At 35.5% G+C, this 21475-nt stretch overlaps 1 protein-coding gene across 1 annotated transcript in view; it reads left to right on the top strand.

The window, feature by feature from the left end:
• Positions 1–21475, top strand: part of STAG1 (STAG1 cohesin complex component) — a 346671-nt gene that overhangs the window by 121651 nt on the left and 203545 nt on the right. The window contains exon 4 of the mRNA XM_069473208.1: positions 3014–3178. Within this exon, the coding sequence (XP_069329309.1) occupies positions 3014–3178 (165 nt within the window). The remainder of the gene's footprint in view (positions 1–3013; positions 3179–21475) is intronic.

Below are 21475 nucleotides of genomic sequence, written 5' to 3' on the forward strand. Positions count from 1 at the left end.
AATTTGAAAAAAATCTAAAATCCAAAACACTTTTGGTGCCAAGAAGTTCAGATAAGGGATATTCAACCTGTGTATGAATATCTGGAAAGGACAAAACTATGATGATGACTAAAAAAATTAAAATTAGTGGTTGCCAAGGGAAGGAGGAGAGTTGAAGGAGTGAAGCACAGGGGATTTTTAAGGTGGTAAAACTCATCTTTGTGATCCATAATTGTGCATACATGACACCGTACATTTGTCAAAACCCATAGAATTTTATAGAGCAAATTTTGTGTAACATACAGGATGTATGTGTGTGTGTGTGTGTGTGTATGTATGTGTGTGTGTGTATATATGTGTGTATATATATATATATATATATATATATATATATTTGAGACAAGAGTCTCACTCTGTTGCCCTGAGTAGAGTGCCATGGCATCAGCCTAGCTCACAGCAACCTCAAACTCCTAGGTTCAAATGATCCTCCTGCCTCAGCCTCCTGAGCAGCTGGGAGTACAGGTGCACACCACAACGCCCAGCTAATTTTTCTGTTTTTAGTAGGAATGGGGTCATGCTCTTGCTCAGACTGGTCTCAAACTCCTGAGCTCAAGCACTTCTCCCGCCTCGGCCTCCCAGAGTGCTAGGATTACAGGCATGAGCACCACACCTGGCCAGGATGTATATTTTCTTCATCTTTCCACTTAAGAGCCTAGAAGCAAAGATATCCCAGTAGTTAGGAGCAAAACCTAATGTCCAGATCTTTATCTCTGATATTATTCTCTATGAAAGGAACCCAGTCTCCTTATAGTACTGGTGATTCTTGAACTGGGGCAGGGAATATACAAGGTCAGCCTGGAGCATCTTGTAGTGCCAAAGTTTCCGAGTGCTAAAAGACAAACGAAACACCCATACATAATGATGGGATTTTGTGAAATGGACACAGGAGCCAACTGAAAGTGCTCCCAATGGCCAAAGCTGGAATAGTTTGAACAACAAAATAAAATGGTATTGAATTATAGCCCAAAGTATAAAAACAATGTTGATGAGTCCATACTGATTGAATAAATAAATGGGTGAGAACAGAGAAATCTCCCATGTGGGACAATGCCAAATAATTTATGTAAATACTTACCTCTTCAAGGAGGTAGAGTCCCCACCCTTTAAGTGTTGGCTATATTTAGTGATTTTCTTCCAAAGAGTATAGTATGGAAAGAGAAAGAAAAGTAACTTTACAGTGGAGAAACTTGGAAAACATTACCTCAGCCTACTGATGAAGGTCAACATCAACAGTGATAAATTATGTTGATAGTATTTACTCTTGATATGAAGTGATATTAATAAAAATGGCACATTGCCTATCCCCTCTTCCTTCCTCAAACCCATAATCCCAGTCTAGTTAGTCATCACAAAAATATCAGACCAATCCCAGGGAGGGACCTTTTAGAAAATACCTGATCAGTATTTCTGAAAACTCCTGAGGTCGTCTGAAACCAGGAGAATCTGAGAAACTGTCACAGCCTAAGAGGACATTTGGGAGATGTGAAGACTAAATGTAATATGATATCCTGGATGGGCTCCTAGAATAGAAAGAAGTCATTAGGTAAAAAGTAAGAAAATGTGAATAAAGTGTGGACTTTTGTTAGTATATCAATATTAGTTCAGTAACTATAGCAAATATACCATACTAATGTAAGATGTTAATAATAGGGGTACTAGATGTGGAATATATGGGGATTCTCTGTACTATCTTTACAGTTTTTTGGTAAATTTAAAATTTCTAAAAAATAAAGTTTATTTAGAAAGTAAGCAATTAGCTCATTATGTATTAATTCACACAAAAATGGTTACAGGGCTGTTAACTACTAAGAGGAGTGAAGAGAGTACTGTACTATGAGGAACACAGTAGTAGCAAATGCAGGGAGCAGGTACATAACCAGGAAGAGAAGCCCCTCCACTGTATGCCTTGTAGTGTTCCTCTAGTACTCAATATTTACAAAGTCCAATGCTGCAGTGCATGGCAGAAGAGAATTGTTTGCAGAGTCCAGCTGCAGTATCAAAAAGCAGGACAAGTAAGGGTGGATTTGGAGATGAGGGACAATAAATTGGTAATTTGAACAGGGCTATAATGAGGATTAATTAAGTTACTCAAAAGAGTATGAGGATTAAGAAGAAAAGATGTTTAGGAGAGACCTCTGGGTAACACTAACAGGTAAGAAATGGAGAGAAAAGATACTGAAAGGAAAGGAAGAATATCATGTGGCCTGTTAAGAGAGTTTCAAGAAATGTCTGTTGCATTTAGTGACATTGATGTCATTGGTCAGTTTGATGAAGCAGGAACCATAGGATAAGTTTATATATGAATGAATGAAATTCATGGGAAAATACATAGAGTGACTGCAAACAATTTTGTTCAAATTATCATTGGCTCTACAGATGAGACGTAGATAGGGTGGTAGCTAGCATTACCTTTTTTAAAAAAAATTAGAGGTAGGAAAAAGTATGTTAATTGAAGAATGTAAACTCCATTAGGGCAGGAATGTTTATCTGTTTTGTTTATTGCTATATTCCCGGTACCTAGAATGGTTCCAAATATATTCAATAGATATTTGTTGCATGACTTAGAAATACTTCAGCACTTCAGTAGAGGTTGAATATATAGCATTTCCCAGGAATGTTTTATTGAGCAAGGTTTCTGAGAAAGCAGGAGAATATGGAGGAAGGTATGAAGAAAGAAATGTCAAGAGAGGGCAAAGTTAAAATGTTCAGCACTGGCATTATTATTATACAAAATACTAAGTGAATTTTTTAAACTTTATTTTCATACCTTATATATGTGAACTTACGTTTTGCTGTTTGCACTTTTTTTTAATCACTGAGAACAAATTGTAACGCTTCTTTTGGTTGGGCATTATATCTCTTATCTGCAGCACTGTTAAATACCTTTCATGGGATCAAACATAATTTAAGATCATTTTATATAAAGCAAAGTAAGCCCACATTGAATGTAATTTTTGTTTATCTTTTTATTCAGTCTACAAATAAGAAACCTCGAAAATCTCCAGGTGACAAGAGCAGAATTGAAGCTGGAGTTAGAGGAACAGGCCGTGGAAGAGCTAATGGGCACCCTCAACAGAATGGTGAAGGGGAACCTGTCACATTATTTGAGGTGGTCAAATTGGGAAAAAGTGCAATGCAGGTAAATTTTAAATGTTTTTATTTCATATATAAAGCAATAGAGTCAGTAACCTGTGTGGAATCTGTTAGTGTATATATTGGCCCTTTATATACTCTTGTTGTGTAATCAAGTTTATTTTTAAAGGTCTTTGTTTTGGTTTGCTTTGTAAAGAGCATCAAGAAAAGCATTTTGTTTAATAGTAAGATATTGTGTTAAGTAAAAAGACGTATATATAGTAGGAGCTACCCAAGAGAATTTTTATTGCCTTGATGTTTTTTTAGAATTTGATTTAATATAAGTAACCCATGTTAGTATTACAGAGTATTTGAAAGAGGAAAGAGCATTCTTTGGTAGTGAATTAGGAATAACCACAATACTCATTTCATGGTTATTTTTTGTATATATGTGATCATTTATAACTTTACTCTCCTATCTCTCCCCATTTACTCAACGAATATTAAGTATTCTGAAAGAATACAGTTTTATTGGCTTACTAATTCATTATGGGAATGAACCATAATTATTTTGTTGATCCTTTAGAATGTCTTTACATTTTTTCACTAATATAAAATTTATTCATTGTTTATATTTATATCTCTGCATCTTTTTTATTTTAAAATACTAGAGGTGGAATTATTTGGCTAAAGGGTATTTTTAAACTGTGTGATACATAAATACCATATTTTTCTCCAAAGAATTATACTAGTTTACCTTTCACCATAACTGTAGCAGGATGCCCACATTTCCATGTACCAGTGCTAGCAATTGGGTATTTTATATTTAAGAATTATTCAATAACATAGGTGAAAAATAATAATTCACTATTATTTTTATTAGCATTTCTTTGATCACCAGTGATTAACAATATATTAAATTTTTTTATTTCATATGTGCTCATTTTTTATTTCATTTTCAATTTACGTTTGCAAATTGTTTATGTAGTTTATGAAGCAATTACTTTTAGAACTAAAACAGGCAACTTTTCATTGTTATAGTTTCTATTTTTAATCTGTATTTATGTTTGAAGCCCATAAGGGCATTTAGTGTTCATTATTTTTTGTGTATGTTACCAGCTTGATGTGTTCAAGGGTCTTGGAATTTGTGTGGGGAGGGAGGGAGGTATAGTAGTAGGATGATGCTAAATGGCAAAACAAATTAGGGAGTTTCCAGTGATCCAAAGAAATGGATGACAATCTGCAAATAACATTAAGTATAATGGAAAAATAGATCTGTGAGCTTTAGCCATTAAACTTGACACTTTCTTCATTATACTTTAACAGAAGAATTGTTAAGCTACAGAAGTATTAATTTTTGAGCTCTACTTTATTGCTTCCCACCTTTAGTTAGAAACACCAACAAGCAGAAGAATGAGGAAAATGAATTTTTTTTTTTTTTTTTTAAAGACAGGGTCTTACTGTGTTGCCTGGGATAGAGTACTACAGTGGCCTCAACATAGTTCACTGCATCCTCAAACTCCTGGGCTCAACCTATCCTCCTGCCTGAGCCTCCCAAATTGTTAGGAATACAGGCGTGAGCCACTGTGCCTAACCAAAAAATGAATTTTTATATAAAATTCTGACAATTACATTTCATTATTTTGCTTTCACTTTTTCATATTAAACTTTATTTTACCAGATATTTGTCTCTGTAAAGATAATTTTAGTGTATATGGTATTAAAGCTGTATACCAGCTTTTATTTAATATGAACAAAATTTTATCATCTTCTATATTTGAAATAAAACACTGACCCAAAGTAAGTTTTTTCGCTTTCATCCACTGTTTTATTCTTCATTCTGATTACTCTTTCCTGAGCATACTGTTTTATACTGTCACTCTTCTGCTTAAAAATCTTTGGGTCCTTATTTTCTGAAAGATAATTATTAATTATCAGGACCTTGGTGCCTTCTATAATTTGGTTTTAACTCACTTTTCAACTCTTTCTTACTGTTCCTTAATTGAAGTTCACTCCAAACATTTTTGTTTTACTTTGTTGTAATTTTCTATTATCCATGTTATTTTTTTCCCTTACTGGCTATATTCAGGTTCATTTATAAACTTCCATAATTTTTGTTTTTCATTGAGCACTCTATTTTGGGCATTTTTTTTCCTATGAATTTACCTTCTGATTTATGTAGTACTTCATAAAACAGCTGGGCCATGATTTATTTAACCAGTTTTTATTTGGATTGTTTACAGTGTTATTGCATTAAAAATAGTGCTCTTTATGTGGAATTGTTTCATAACATAAATTCTTGAAAATGGTTGCTGAGCAAAGGGAATGCATGTTTAAAAAATTGATAAGGATCTTTCATCGACAGTGGCACAGAAATTTCACTGTTTATTACGTCCTCACTTCAAATATAGAATAATGATAGATAAAATATTAAAAAGAGAGTAAAGCTGGATACGGTGATGCATACCGGTAGTCCCAGCTACTTGGAAGGCTGTAACAGAAGGATTGCTTGAGCCCAGGAGTTCGAGGCTAGCCTGGGCAACATAATGAGACCCCTTCTCATTATTGCCCCTTACCACAGTAAGATGGTTAAATTTTTTTTTTTAAAGGAGAGAGGGAATACAAGCAGACATCAGTGAGTTTAGAAACAAACTAAATATTTATGTGGATTAAAACTACAAAGTAATGAACACGATTGGGTTTAGGGTAGAGAAGCAGATATTTGTATCCAGGAGTTTGACTTTTGTGTGTTTAAAGGACTAGCAGTGTTTCATAAAGAGCAGGGAAATAAAGTCAGGCCCTATTACGTGAAGCAGGGCTTTACAGAAGTCTTCCTACTTCTAAAGGAGGCTGAAGAAAGCTACTGATGACTACTGGCTTATGTTTAGGGTAATTATATATCTCAAGTTGCCCTTGAGACTCCCAGTTATGTTTATTGTTTATATAGTTATTTATAGAGACTCCTTTAATACTCAAAAGGGTACTATTAATAGTTTGGATGGTGATTTATATTAAAACCCCACTTACAGGAAATAAGGGCTGAGGGAAGAGAGAAGACAGACATAGAGTTCTTATGATTAGCACCTGAGTTGAAATATGTGCTCGCTTGGTTGGTGACTAGTTCTGTAAAAATTCCCAATGTTGAAATGCAAATTAAAACCACAGTAAGATACCTCCACACCCCTGTCAGAATGGTCATTATTATACACTGTTGATGGGAATGTAAACTAGTACAACCTCTGTGGAAAACAGTATGGAGATTCCTTGGAGTAGTAAAAGAGACCTACTGTTTGATCCAGCAGTTTCACCACTGGGTATCTACTTAAAGGTAAAGACACCATTATACAAAAAAGACACCTGCACCCAAATGTTTATCGCAGTAAAATTCACAGTTGCAAAGATGTGGAATCAATGTAAGGGTACATCAACTGATAAGTGGATAAGGAAAATGTAGCATGTGACAGACAGACAGACAGACAGACAGACACACACACACACACACACACACACACACACACGGAGTACTACTGACCCATAAAAGGGAATGAAATAATGTCTTTTGCAGCAACTTGGTGGAACTGAGACCATTATCCTAAGTGAAGTATCTCAAAAATGATAAAACAAATACACTTGTAAGTGGAAGCTAAATGAAGGGTATATATGGTCATAAAGTGGTGTAATGGACATTGAAAACTAAGAAAGCAGAAGGGTGAGGGGTGAGTGAGGGATAAAAATCTACCTATTAGGTACAGTGTACACCATTCTGGTGATTGATACACTAAAAGTCCTGATTTGAGCATGATACAATCCATCCATGTAACAAAAATTACTTGTACCCCCTAAATTTATTGAAATTAAAAAATGTATATATTCCCAATGTTAGGTAAGGAAGTTCCAAGTCCACATTATATGATCTGGTTCTGCAATGGAGTGCTCAGCATGAGTAGAAGTAATCACAGAAAAATTAGAGGGAAGGGGTAAGTCTAAAAGAAAGAAATAAGTATGCTAAAGATGCTAGAGGGATGGAAGAATAAACTGTAATACAAAATAGGGAATAAATCAAACAAGAATAGGTAGATATGAAAAAGGACCAGTCTCAAAATTGAAAATAAATTGTTTGAGTAAAAAACTCAGTAAGTTTAAGTTTTACTCAGGAAAAATGCTACATTAGATGCCATCAGAAGGAGAATTCAAGAATTGGCATTCATTAGGCATTCACTTAGAATGTAACGCAGATAAATAAAGAAGTAAGAAAATATCAAAGAGCTGTTTAGAGACTTTGATATGGATTGAAGAATTCCAAAATATGTTGGGAAGAGATCAGAGAAAAAAAAGGGACACAGTTTTTGAAGAGATAATTTTGGAGAAATTTCCAGACACATTTTCTCAGATCCAAAGTTTGTTCAAAGGAGTGAAGAAGATAAGTGAAAATAATTACATAGCTATAAATAGTATAGTATAACTGTGGAATGTTGAGGAAATCTTGAAAGATTTCATCAAAGAATGTCTGATCCTTTTCTTTCACTACAGTGTGGTTAATGTTGAAATACATAATTAAATAAATTCACCTTACTAAATTGCATTGTACTTGGAAGTATAAAAAGGTACTTTTAAATAACTTGTATTAAAGAGGAAATATGGAGTTGAAATATGAATGTTAGTGAAAGTAACGTTAGTGAGAATGTTGGAGCCAGCTAAATCACTACTAAGTAGTCTTTTAAGTGCATTAATGTTAAGTGAAAGCAGTAAAAACTAGAAAAAGAAAAACAGCAAACCCTAAGTAATTAGGAAGAAAAGAATAATAAAAGTAGAAGTGGAAATTAAATAGAAAAAAAATAGTAGAATAGGTCAACTAACTCCAAATATTTGAATTTAATAAATTTTTAAGACTTGGAGGTTTTATCTTAGGAATGTAAAAATGGTTTAACATTAGAGAATCTTTTAGTATAATGTACCAAATAATCATATTACAGGAGAAAAACCCTATACCTGAATTGATGTAGAATGTTTAGGAAAATTATGTGATAAAATACAGCCAATATTCATGATAAACAAAAACTATTAATGAATTAGGAAGAAGAGGGAACTTCCTTAGCAATAAAGAGTATCTCCCTCAAACCTGCAGCTCAGATCATGTCATTTTTAACATTGAAGTTTAGATGTATTTCTAGCACCGAGCATTGTCACTACTACTGTTCAATACTGGAACCAGTAGCCAATGCACTGAAACAAAAAAAAAAGAGGAAAAAAGAAAGAAAAATTTTAACAATTGATATGAAAGATGAGCAAGTATATAGGCAGAGGATACAATTGTCTGTGTTGAAACTTCAAGAGAAGCTATTAGACTGTTAGAACTAAAGAGAGTATTCGGCAAAGTTCCTTGGTAGAAAATTCACAGTAAAAAAAAAAAAATCATTCAGGTATGAGATATGAAAGAAGAAGAAGAATTAAAAGCAATAGTTTTCTGTCTTCAGTGATGACCGATTAGAAAAAGTAATTGGAAACAAGACCCGAGTCAAAATAGAAATAAAATCAATGAGGAACTAAAGAAAAACCTAATAAAATTTTGGGTGAAACAGAATAAAATACTATTTTATACCCATCATATTGAGTAACATAAAAAAGGCTTGACTATACCAAGAGTCTGTGAGGCTACAGAGCAGCAGCTAGTGAGAGTACAAATCTGTATAACTCCTTTGGAGAAAATTTTGGTAATATCAAGAACAGTTGAGTGATCTACTATCCAGATTTCATTCATTTGGTAAATATTTAAGGTTTGCCTACACTGTGGGAGCCACTTTTCTTTTTCCTTTTTTTTTCTTTACTAAGAGCACAGCATTGAAGAAGAGCCATTTAATTCCTAGATAGCACCTCTAGAGAATTTTTTTGTATGTTTAGAAATAGGAATGTTTATTGCTGCTTTGTAGTAGTAGAAAAAAATAGTAAAAAGCCTGTATTTCTGTAAACAGTATAATTGATAAATAAAATGTGGTGTATTTAAACACTTAAATTCTCTATAGTACCATAATGGATAAATTTTAGAAATGCATTTTAAGGGACCAATGCAAGGTGCAGAATGATGCATAACTCATGATGCTCTAAAGTGTAAACACATATATAAGATTATCTAACACCACATTTTTTTTTTTTTTTTTTTTTTGAGACAGAGTCTCACTCTGTTGCCCAGGCTAGAGTGAGTGCCGTGGCGTCAGCCTAGCTCACAGCAACCTCAAACTCCTGAGCTTAAGCGATCCTCCTGTCTCAGCCTCCCGAGTAGCTGGGACTACAGGCATGCGCCACCATGCCCGGCTAATTTTTTCTATATATATTTTTAGCTGTCCATATAATTTCTTTCTATTCTTAGTAGAGATGGGGTCTCGCTCTTGCTCAGGCTGGTCTCGAACTCCTGAGCTCAAACGATCCGCCCACCTCGGCCTCCCAGAGTGCTAGGATTACAGGCGTGAGCCACCACGCCCGGCCAAACACCACATTTTTGATATTGGTTACTTTTTGAGAAGATAGAAGAAATTGGACCACAAAAGTATATATACTATACAGGAATACAGATATTGTGGGTTTGGTTTCAGACCACCACGATAAAGCTAGTCATACAATTTTTTTGGCTTCCTAGTGCATATAAAAGTTATGTTTCCACTATACTGTATTCTGTTATTTGTGCAATAGCATTATGTCTAAAAAAAAAAAAAGTACATACCTTAGTTAAAAAATACTTTCGCTAAAAAATGCTAATGGTCATTTGGGCCTTCAGTGAGTCATCATCTTTTTACTGGTGGGATGTCTTGCCTGGATGTTGATGGTTGCTAACTGAAGGGCAGTTGCTGAAGGTTGGGGTAGCTGTGGCAGTTTCTTAAAGTAAGATAACAATGAAATTTGCTGCGTCAATTGACTCTTCCTCCCACGAAAGATTTCTCTGTAGTACGCAATGCTACTTGAATAGCATTTTACCCACAGTAGAATTTCTTTCAAAATTGGAGCCAGTCCTCTCAAACCTTGCCACTGCTTTATCAACTAAGTTTAATGTAATCTTCTAAATCCTTTGTGGTCATTTCAGCAACATTGACAGCATCTTCATCAGTAGTAGGTGTTAGGTAGGCAATAGCAGAGGATGTTTCTTAATGTAGAAATAGGAAATGCAAAGGTGAAATCTATGCCCTGACCATAGAGGGCATAGATGCCCTGGTAAAAATAGAGCTAAGGGAGAGACCATTGAAGAATGTTTTGACATTTTGTGAAATTGATCACATTTTAGAAAGAAAATGGCCATATTTGCATTTTTAGAAATACCTTTCTGGGAGCAATTTAGATGATCTGGTGGGGTAGTTAAGGCTGGAATCAGGGAGACCAGTTAGAAGGCTTTCCCCCCCTTTGATCCAATTGGGAAGTGGTGAAAGTTCAAATTTATAAAGGGTCAGTGAGGATGGAGAGTAAGTGACAGCAACAGATTCAACAAATAGTAAGGCTGTGGAATCATTCTGAAAGGTGAGAAAGAGGAAGGAATCTAAGATGATCTCTAGTTTGATTTGGTAGTATTCACTGAAAGAAAGTTTGTATTAGAGGATAGGTGTGGGAGGATGGCTATGAGAATAGTTTGGTTTGGACATTTTGACTCTTAGATTTATGACACTAAATACATGTTACATTTTGGAACATTCAAGCTCTTTAGCTTAACAGGTATTTTTTTGCTTTGGTAGTTATAAATTGGTAAGCACTTAAATGAATATCTGTAATCCATTAGCACTTCCATTTTGTACCCCTTGATGTCAACTAAAAAAGTTGGATGATAGTTCATTCATTCAACAAAAATTCATTGAAAGCTCATTCTTTCAGGCATTGGATTAGGTGCAAGGAATACCATATGAACTAAACTCGCTTGACCCTTCTATTCAAATACTTTCCAATCTTAGAATGAAGAAGAAATTGTCCATACTAATCAAATGATCTGTTAACATATAGTTACAAACTGTTGATTAATGCTGTGCAAACTCCCTTTGGTCTTATTGTAGTGATGACAGCTTGTGTGAATATAGTGTCAGCCTACAAATGAAGTATACTTAGACAGTTTGGTCTTCTGTTTGCTTTTGACAACCACCTCTGAAGGTAAAATTGATTTTGTCCATTTAAGTATGATTGGGAAAAGAGATAGGTCTCTGAGGGGATAGTCTGTTATCAATCATTCTCTCTCCCTTAGAGAGGAAGCTTTGTTCTGGTGTCAAAGAAAAGTATGGGCTTTTTATAGTCACATTGATTTCTTCTAGTCTCCAAATTATAAATGGGTTAGATGCCAAATCTCTTCATATCAAGTGTGGAGGAATTCTCCCCCAATATTTAGCTGGGCTTGAATTTTACTCTCTGACTACACCAAGGAAAGTAAAAGCAGTTATGGGCTTATTTAAATCTCACCTGTTAATTTGTGTTTGAACTGACAGTTATATAGTGACTCTTACAGGAAGTAAGTGTATGCTTTTCTGAGCCATTAATAGAATGGAAAAAATGTTTATAATAATTTTCTAATGTTCATTGTTTGTAAAGCTTAAAAGTTTCAAGAATTATTGTAATGGCTGAAGAATATCTAAGGATTTAATTATGAAAAAAAGCTACTGAGACATTAAAGGAGAGAACGAATGTACTATTGACTGAAATGAAACTTTATGACAAAGATGGGCAGAAGACTTTAAAGGACAGAAATACTGCAATGAAGATGAGGAGTAAAACCTTACAGAACTAAGCAAATAAAAGTACTTGAATAGAATTAATCAATACATGAGAGTGTAATACAGGAAATGTATTAATAGTTGTAACTGCTTACAGTGTAAAATATTGGATGCAGGATTTAGAATCATAAAATATTCTAAACATTTAGATTATTTGCCTCAGGATAAAAGTAGAAAACGGAAATAACAGTTGTTTAAACAAGATAAAAATTTGTTTTTGTCATATGTAAAAGGTCACAGATATGTGGTCTTTTATGTGGGGACAGGTGCATTGTGAAATAATTGAAATTATTAATGTTTTAATAATAATTAAAGTATATATAATCATAACTTCAGCAGCTATACATTTTGATGTTTTTCAAAAATGGATTTTCCATTTAAAAAAGGAAGAAGCTGCTAAGGCAACACAATTTCATCAGACTCTGGGTCCATATTCCAAGCCCTCTGAACATCCTCCTGGTCCTGTCCAATTTTCATTCTTCTAGCCTGACCCTGGTGAGGAATCTGAGCCTAATGCTCCTGCTAGTCGTGAAGGCCAGCCACGTCTCACTCCATGTATACCATGAACAAGTTAATGGTATGGGTTGGGGTAAGGTGAGGGGCAGTAGGAGTTCTACTGGTCTCAGGCACTGGGCTCTTTGAAATGAACTGTTCCACTCTAGATCCCTTATTTTCTGGTGAAAAGACATGCTTCAGTGGCCAGGGATACGTATCCTTTCTGGATGTGATTTCCTATACAACCCCAACTTTGGTAGAAAGGGTATTTGAAGGCCTACCAATACAACCAGATATCACTGTGTTGGGTGAATCTAATGGACATCCGCAATTTGGTAAAGGAAGACCTGAGCCTACAACACAACACCCTTGCCACAAATCATTATTGTCAGAATGTCTATGCCTTTAAACTGAGACAGAGAAGCTCTGAGTGGCTCTTTTGTGACTGTTACTGACTACATTCTAAGTACAGGGTGGTTGTACACTACAAGCAGCCCATCATCTATGTTAAGGTGTAGCAGAACAACTTTCAGAAGATTATCGATGAGGTGGGTATTGCTAGCTCTGCCTATTTTGTGAGGAAGCCTAGGGATGAATCACTCTCCCAGAACTGTGGCTGTCTCAATATGCAGTTGTGTGGAGGCTCCTTTCTGGTCATCTCTATGTGGATAAGAAATTCACCCCCGCTCCCAACCACCATGAAACATTTGGCAGTTAGCTTCACTGTTGTCATTGTAGTGGTCGTTGTTGCTGGTGTTGCAGTTCTGGTGATCACCATCAGAAGGAAGTTGGGGAAGTACATGAAGATAGAGATCAAGAATTGGGACAGTTGACTATATGGCCAAACATAGGTCTGTATTAGGGAAGGTATGAAGGTAGGGCTAAGGATCAATTCAAGGTGAAACTTGATTCTTGTCCAAGGCAAGTGCTTCCTCCATTATCATCCACAACTTCCCTTCCCATCTCTCTTTTCATCCTTCAGTTTAATAGTTCGGACCCCAGACTACCTGTCTTCCTTCATGTCCCAACTTCTCTGAAGAACTTTTTCTAATATTCCCTCTTTCTCTTGGTCCAGGGACATGAAATCCCATGCTAGAAGTAAGCAAAGGCAGATATAAGAGGTCTCCATTGAATGATGTCTTTGATGAAGTGTAAAATAAAATGTTAAGATGATACCCCAGAATCATTTCAGAGTGATGGACTACCTTTTGAAGGTTTAAATGAGTTTGGATGAGGAATAGTGCTTTCCTTTCTTACTTTTAAGTTTTTTTGATTACGTCTATCTAGTTAACAATGAAATATTAGCATTGTCATCCTGAATTATCTACTTTATATAGTGGTCATCTTGTTGAAAAGAAAATCTGGCTTTGTTTGGACTTGCACAATAGCCATATTTATTGTCTGTTATACCACCAATGCATGTGCTTCATTTCTCACTTAAAAGGGAATCTTATTTCTTCTGCCTAAACAATCTTTTTTTCTTTTGTGAAGAGGAGACTCCATCTAGAAACTGCCAGTGTTTATTTATTTTTTTTTTTAGTAATTTTTAAAAAAATTTTTTATAAATAGAGATGGGATCTCCCTCTTGCTCAGGTTGATCTTAAACTCCTGAGCTTAAGCCAGAAATTGTCAGCGTTTACTCTTCAGCTCATCTTCATTACAGCTAGTATTAATGTTTTATTATATAAAAATATTTGTACATATTTTGTCTTTGATAATTTTGTTATGACTTCCTTAATATAACAGGGCTAATGAAATATAGTAAAATGTATGAGGAAAGCATAAAGCAAAAGATAGAGTTTGAATTTGGGTTAGATTATGGAAAAAAACAAAACCAAAACCAGTACAACTTGGTTTTTGGTCCTGGTAAAAGGTTGTACATCAGAGGGAATAAATGAAATGTCACAAATACTAATTGGATAAACAAAATAATTACATCAATCAATTCATTATGAAGCCAGGTCACATGTCTTAGAATTGGTTAATTAATTTGATCTTCAGAATCATTCAGATTTTGTAGGCCACAGTTTTCCTTACAATTAATTATATTTTTATACAGCTATCATCATTAATACCTTATATAAAATAGGCTCAGTTAGATTACCTTCAAACTCCTTTATTTTTTATACTAAACATTCACATCTTATCATCTGGTGCATATCTTAAACTGACATTTGAAACTAGTTGAGAATATTTCACAGTAAGTTTAGTGACATATCACTGTCACTTAAATAATTCTGAGGTTATTTGAGAATAAAAGTAAGAAAGTTCTAAACATAAATTGCATTTCTCCCAGTGTTTTGGTTTATAGTTATATAGTATTTGAATTAAGTTGTCTTGTTTCTCAAAGATGCATGTATGTGTATATACATATACACACACAAATATAGATAGATAGATTACTAACTCCAGAAGATAAATGAGCAAGCAGAAAGAGAATTATGTTTTGCTATTTATTGAGCAATGTGTTAAGGATATGTTTAGGAGAAAAGATATTAACATAATTATTTGATAAATTTCTGATTCTTCCTTGAATTTGATTAATCTTCGCTCTTGTTCTGACCTAACAACATGTTTATTAATTATATGCTAATTTTTTTGGCACTTTATTTCCGATTTCCCTTTGTTTTCCTAGAAAGAAGAATAAGATACAGAATATAGGAAGCTACTTTTTTTTTCATTTCATAGCTGTTTGAAAATCCTCAAATGGGAGGTTTATATTTACTTAAGAGTGAGGGTTAAAAAAGTTTTTTTTTTCGTTTCCATAGATTTAGGGGGTACAAGTGGTTCTTTGTTACATGGGTAAATTGTGTAGTGCTGAAGTCAGGGCTTTTAGTGTACCTGTCACCTGACTAGTGTACATTGTACCTGATAGGAAATTTTTGATCCCTCCCCGCTCTCATCAACCTCCCCAGTCTGAGTCTCCAAAGTCCATTATGCCACTCTGACTATGTATACCCATCGTTTAGCTCCCACTTAAAAGTGAGTACATGCAGCATTTGTTTTTCTGGTTTTGAGATATTTCACTTAGGATAATGGTTGCCAATTTCATCCAAGTTGCTGCAAAAGACATTATTTCATTCTTGGTTATGGATTAGTAGTATTCCATAGTATTTGTACACCACATTTTCCTTATCCACTCATCAGTACACTTAGGTTGATTCCATATCTTTGCAACTGTAAGTTGTGCAATAAACATTCAGATGCAGGTATCTTTTTTGTAAAATGACTTCTTTACCTTTGGGTGGTTATATAGTAGCAGCATTGCTGATTCGAATGGTAGGTCTACTTTTAGTTCTTTGAGGAATCTCCATGCTATTTTCTGTAGAGGTTGTACTAGTTTACATTCCCACCAACAGTGTATAAGTGTTCCCTTTTCACTGCATCTGTGTCAACATCTATTGTTTTTGAAAGCTTTTTAGTAATAGCCATTCTGACAGGGGTAAGATGGTATCTCATTGTGGTTTTAATTTGCATTTCCCTGACGATTACTAATGTTGAACATTTGTTTATATGTTTGTTGGCTGTGTGTTTATTTTCTATTGAAAAATGTCTATTTCTGTCTTTTGCCCACTTTTTAATGTGATTATTTGTTTTTTTTCTTGCTGATTTGAGTTCCTCAAACAAATTTGTGGATTCTGATATTAGTCTTTTGTCAGATATATAGTTTGTGAATATTTTCTCCCATTCTGTAGGTTGTCTGTTTACTCTGTTGATGATTTCTTTTGCTGTAAGAAACTTTTTAGTTTAATTAAGTCCCATTCATTAATTTTTGTTTTTGTTGTATTTGCTTTTAGGGTCTTAGTCACAAATTTTTTGCCTAGGCTAATGTCCAGAAGAGCTTTCCTGAGTTTTCTTCTAGAATTTTTATGGTATCAGGTCTTACATTTAAGTCTTAATCCATCTTGAGTTAATTTTTGTGTATGGTGAGAGATAGGAATCCACTTTCATTCTTCTGCATGTGGCTCTCCAATTTTCCCAGCACCATTTATTGAATAGTGCGTTTTTTCTCCAGTGTATGTTTTTGTCTGTTCTGTTTAAGATCAGTTGGTTATGGGTATATGATTTTATTTCTGGGTTCTCTATTCTGTTCCATTGATTTATGTGTCTACTTTTATACCAGTACCATGCTGTTTTGGTTACTGTACCTTGTAGTATAATTTGAATTAGGGTAATGTGATTCCTCCAGATTTCTTCTTTTTGCTTAGGATTGCTTTGGCTATTCAGGCTCCTTTTTGATTTCATATGAAATTTAGCATTGTGTTTTCTAATGCTGTGAAAAATGACTTTGGTATTTTGATGGGAATTGCATTGAATCTGTAAATTGCTTTGGGCAGTATAGACCTTTTAACAATATTGAGTCTTCCAATCCATGAACGTGGGATGTTTTTCCATTTGTTTGTGTCATCTGTGATTTCTTTCATCAGTGTTTTGTAGTTCTCCTTGTAGAGATCTTTTACTTCTTTAGTTAAGTATATTCCTAGATATTTTAATTTTTTCACAGCTATTGTAAATGGTACTGAGTTTTTGACTTGACTCTGAGCTTGACTGTTACTGGTACATAGAAATGCTACTGAGTTGTTTATTTTAATTTTGTAACCTGAGACTTTACTGAATTTATTTATCTATTCTAGGAGTCTTTTTGTGAAGTCTCTAGGGAGTTTTACGTGTAAGATCATATTGTCGGCAAACAGGGTTAGTTTGACCTCTTCTTTCCCTATTTGGGTGCCCTTCATTTTCTTTCTCTTGCCAAATTGCTCTGGCTAGGACTTCCAGTACTATGTTGTGAAAGTGGGCACCTTGTCTTACTCCAGTTTTTTGGGAGGATGCTTTCAACTTTATCCCATTCAGTGTGGTGTTGGCTGTGGATTTGTCATAGATGGCTTTTATTATTTTGAGGTATGTTCCTTCTATGCGTAGTTTGTTGAGAGTTTTTACCATGAAGGGGTGCTGAATTTTATTGAGTGCTCCATTGAGATGATCATACAGTTTTTGTTTTTAATTCTGTATATGTGGTAAATCACATTGATTGATTTGCATATGTTTAACTATCCTGCATATCTAGGATAATTCCACTTGATCCTGGTGATTTTTTTTTTGACGTGCTGTTGTATTCAATTTGGTAGTATTTTCTTGAGAATTTTTGCAACTATTTTCATGAGAGATGTTGGTCTGTGGTTTTCTTTTTCTGTTATGTCCTTTCCTGGCTTTCGTATCGGGGTGATACTGGCTTTGTGGAATGAGTTAGGGAGGATTCCCTCCTTCTTGATGTTATGGAACAGTTTCATAACTGAATCCGTCTGGTCCTGAGTTTCTTTTTTGTTGGGAGATTTTTTTTTTTATTACTGATTCAATCTCCCTACTCGTCATTGCAGGATTTTTATTTCTTCCTGATAGAAGCTTGAGAGATTGTGTGTTTCTAAAAATTTACCTGTTTCCTCTAGATTTTCCAGTTTGTGTGCATAGAGGTATTATATTAGTCTCAGATGACCTTTTGTATTTCTGTGGCATTAGATGTAATGTCTTCTTTTTCATTTCTCATTGACCTTATTTCATTCCTCTCTCTTGGTTAATGTAGCTAGTGGTCAGTTGATTTTATTTATGTTTTCAAAGATCCAACTTGTGGTTTCATTGACCCTTTGTATTGTTTTTTTGGTTTCAATTTTATTTCTGCTCTGATCTTTGTTACTTCTTGTCTTCTGCTATCTGTGGGTTTTGTTTGTTCTTGTTGGTCTAGTTTCTTGAGACGTGACATTTGGTTGTTAAATTTGTGGGCTTTCTTTATTTTTGTTGCAGGCATTTAGTGCTGTGAACTTCCCTTTAAGCAGTGCTTTTGCTGTATTCTGGAGATTTTGGTAACTTGGGTTGCCATTGTCATTCAATTCAATAATTTTTTGATTTCTGTCTTGATTTTATCATTATCGTAAAGATTGTTTAGCAGCAGATTGTTTAATTTCCATGTATTTGTATAGTTTTGAGAGTTCCTCAGTGACTGTTCCACAGTTTCGTTTCACTGTGATCTAAGAAGATACATGGCATGATTTCAATTTTTCTTTTTCTTTTTCTTTTTTTTTTTTTTTGAGACAGAGTGTCGCTTTGTTGCCCTTGCTAGAGTGTGTGCCGTGGCGTCAGCCTAGCTCACAGCAACCTCAAACTCCTGGGCTTAAGCGATCCTACTGCCTCAGCCTCCCGAGTAGCTGGGACTACAGGCATGCACTCCCATGCCTGGCTAATTTTTTATATATATATTTTAGTTGGCCAGATGATTTCTTTCTATTTTTTTAGTAGAGACGGGGTCTCGCTCTTGCTCAGGCTGGTCTCGAACTCCTGACCTCGAGCGATCCACCCGCCTCGGCCTCCCAGAGTGCTAGGATTACAGGCGTGAGCCACTGCACCTGGCCCATGATTTCAATTTTTAAAAGTTTCCTGAGACTTGCTCTGTGGCCTGATATATTGTCTGTCTTGGAAGATGTTTCATGCGCTAATGAGAAGAATGTATATTCTGCAGTTTTAGTGTAGAATGCTCTGTAAATGTCTGTTAGTTCCATTTGTTCTAGAGTCCCATCTAAGTCCATTGTTTCTTTATTGATTTTCTATCTTGATGATCCTTCTAGTTCTGTTGGTGGAGTGTTGAAGTTCCCCACTAATGTTATGTTGCCGTGTAATTCATTTCTTAGGTATAGTAGTATTTTTTTTTATGCATCTGGGAGCTCTGGTGTTAGGTACATTTATATTTAGGCTTGTTACATCTTTTTATTGAATTGTTCTCTTTATCATTATATAGTGACCATCTTTGTCTTTTTTTTTTTACTGAAGTTAAAGTCGGCTTTATTTGATATAAGCATAGCTACACCTGCTCGCTTTTGGTTTCCATTTGTGGAATATTTTATTCTACCACTTTATTTTGAATCTGTGAGTTTCTTTATGAATTAAATGGGTTTCTTGGAGACGGCAGATATTTGGGTTTTTCAAAAAGAATCCATTCTGTCAATCTATATCTTTTAAATGGGGCATTTAGACTGTTTACATTCAATGTTTTTTTTTTTAATTTCAGCTTATTATGGGGGTACAAAAGTTCAGGTTATGTATATTGCCCATTCCCTCCCCCCCCATCCCCCTGAGTCAAAGCTTCAAGCGTGTCCATTTCCCAGACAGTGCACTACATTCAATGTTAATGTTGATATGTGATGTACTGTTCCAGTCATCATGTTGATTTTTACCTAATTGCTTTGTATCCTCCTTCGTGTTACTGTATTCTAGGAGCTGTGAGTTTTTATTTTTCAGTGTTTTTATACTGGTGAATATTGACTGTTCTTTTTGGGGTTTAGAGTACTTTTGAGTATTTCTTATAGGGCAGGTCTAGTGGTGACAGATTCCTTTAGTGTTTGCTTGTTTTGGAAAGACTTTTATTCCTCTTTCATTTATGAAACTTAGTTTTGCACAATATAGAATTCTTGGATGACAGTTACTCTGTGTAAGAAGACTAAAGATAGGACCCCAGTATCTTCTAGCTTGTAAGTTTCTGCTGAGAAGTCTGCTGTTACTCTGATGGGTTTTCCTTCGTAAGTTACTTTATGCTTTCTTCTTGTGGCTTTTAGGATTTTCTCCTTCACTTTGACTTTGGTCAGTCTGATGATTATGTGCCTTGGTGGTGTTCTGTTTGCAGTGAATCTTCCAGGAGTTTGATCACCTTGTATCTGGATGCCTAAATTTCTAGCAAGACCAGGAAGTTTTCCTCCATTATACCTTCAGATAGATTTTTCATGCTTTTTGCCTTTTTTTTTTTTTGCTTCTCCCTCAAGGGATGCCTATGATTCTTATGTTTGGGTGTTTTACATAATTCCATATTTCTCACAGACTATATTAATTTGTTTGGATTCTTTTTCTTTATTTTTGACTGGGTTAATTAGAAAGCCTTATCTTCTAGCTCTGAAATTCTTTCTTCTGCTTGATCTAGTCTATTGTTGACTTTCCACTGTATTTTGAAATTCTGTAAATGACTCTTTCATTTCCAGAACTTCTATTATGTTTTTTCTTTAATTATCTATTTAAATATCTATTTTGTGAATTTTTTATTCATGTCTTGAATTTTTTTTTCTTTGTGTTGGTTTTCAATTTTCTCATGGATCCCATTGAGCTTACTTGTGATCCATATTTTGAATTCCATATCTGACATTTCAGAAATTTCCTTTTGGTTGGCATCCATTGCTAGGGAGCTATTGTGATCCTTTGGGGGTGTTGAAATAGCCTGTTTTTTCATATTGCCAGAATTCTTTTTCTGGTTCCTTCTTATCTGGAACTGCTTCCCTCAGCTCAAAACAGATAGCTTTGTGGTTCACCTGTTCTCCTCTGTTGGGATCTTTGCTGCTCAGTGTAGAGAGGGACAGGTACACTCCCTTTCAGCTCGTGCAGGTAGGTCCTTACTGTGGTATTACTGGCAATTTGGGTCACTAGGATTCAGATCCTTGGGGGAGTGTTCAGGTGCCAGCGCTGTTTGACTAGGATTGGTAATCCCCAGCTCCCAGGTCCCTGTGTGGCATGCTTGTGTCTTGGTGGGAAGAGACTGAGACCTGGCTGGCAAACTTGCCCTTAAGTCTCCCTGAGTTTAGATGATGGCTGTGATAGTGAGGTGTGGATAATCTCTTGGTCTGGAAGAATCCTCAGTCAGGAGAAGTGTGTATGCTCTGTGAGCCTGACACAGGAAGGATGGGCCCCTCTTGATGAGATTATCAGAGGCAGGCAGCCATGGAGCGCACAAGCCTCTCACACCTCCCGCTTTTGGTAGTAATAGCGGTCTGTGTCCTTTGGTAGCACAAAAGTACCTAGATTCCCAGCTCCCACCCTGGCTCATCTGCAGCAGGGCTGGTGGAGGCAGCTTAGCCCACTGTGTGCAGGGCTACCAGACTGGCTGTGGGCTGTGGCTGAAATGTTCCTGCGGGGAAGTATAGTTTTGCCAGGGACTTGCTTCCAGGGTAGGTAGGCTCATCCCAGAAGAGCTAGGCACCTTCTCTAGAGGATTGTTAGTCCTACCCTCCCTGGACAGAGTTTTTGTCCTTGGGGCTCACTCACGTAAGCTCTTGGACTTTCTGCTCTCTTCGTGGCCTGGCAGTGGCAGAAGTAGCAAAGAAAGCTTGTAC

This window comes from Eulemur rufifrons, chromosome 7 (genome assembly GCF_041146395.1).
Source record: "Eulemur rufifrons isolate Redbay chromosome 7, OSU_ERuf_1, whole genome shotgun sequence".
NCBI lineage: Eukaryota > Metazoa > Chordata > Mammalia > Primates > Lemuridae > Eulemur > Eulemur rufifrons.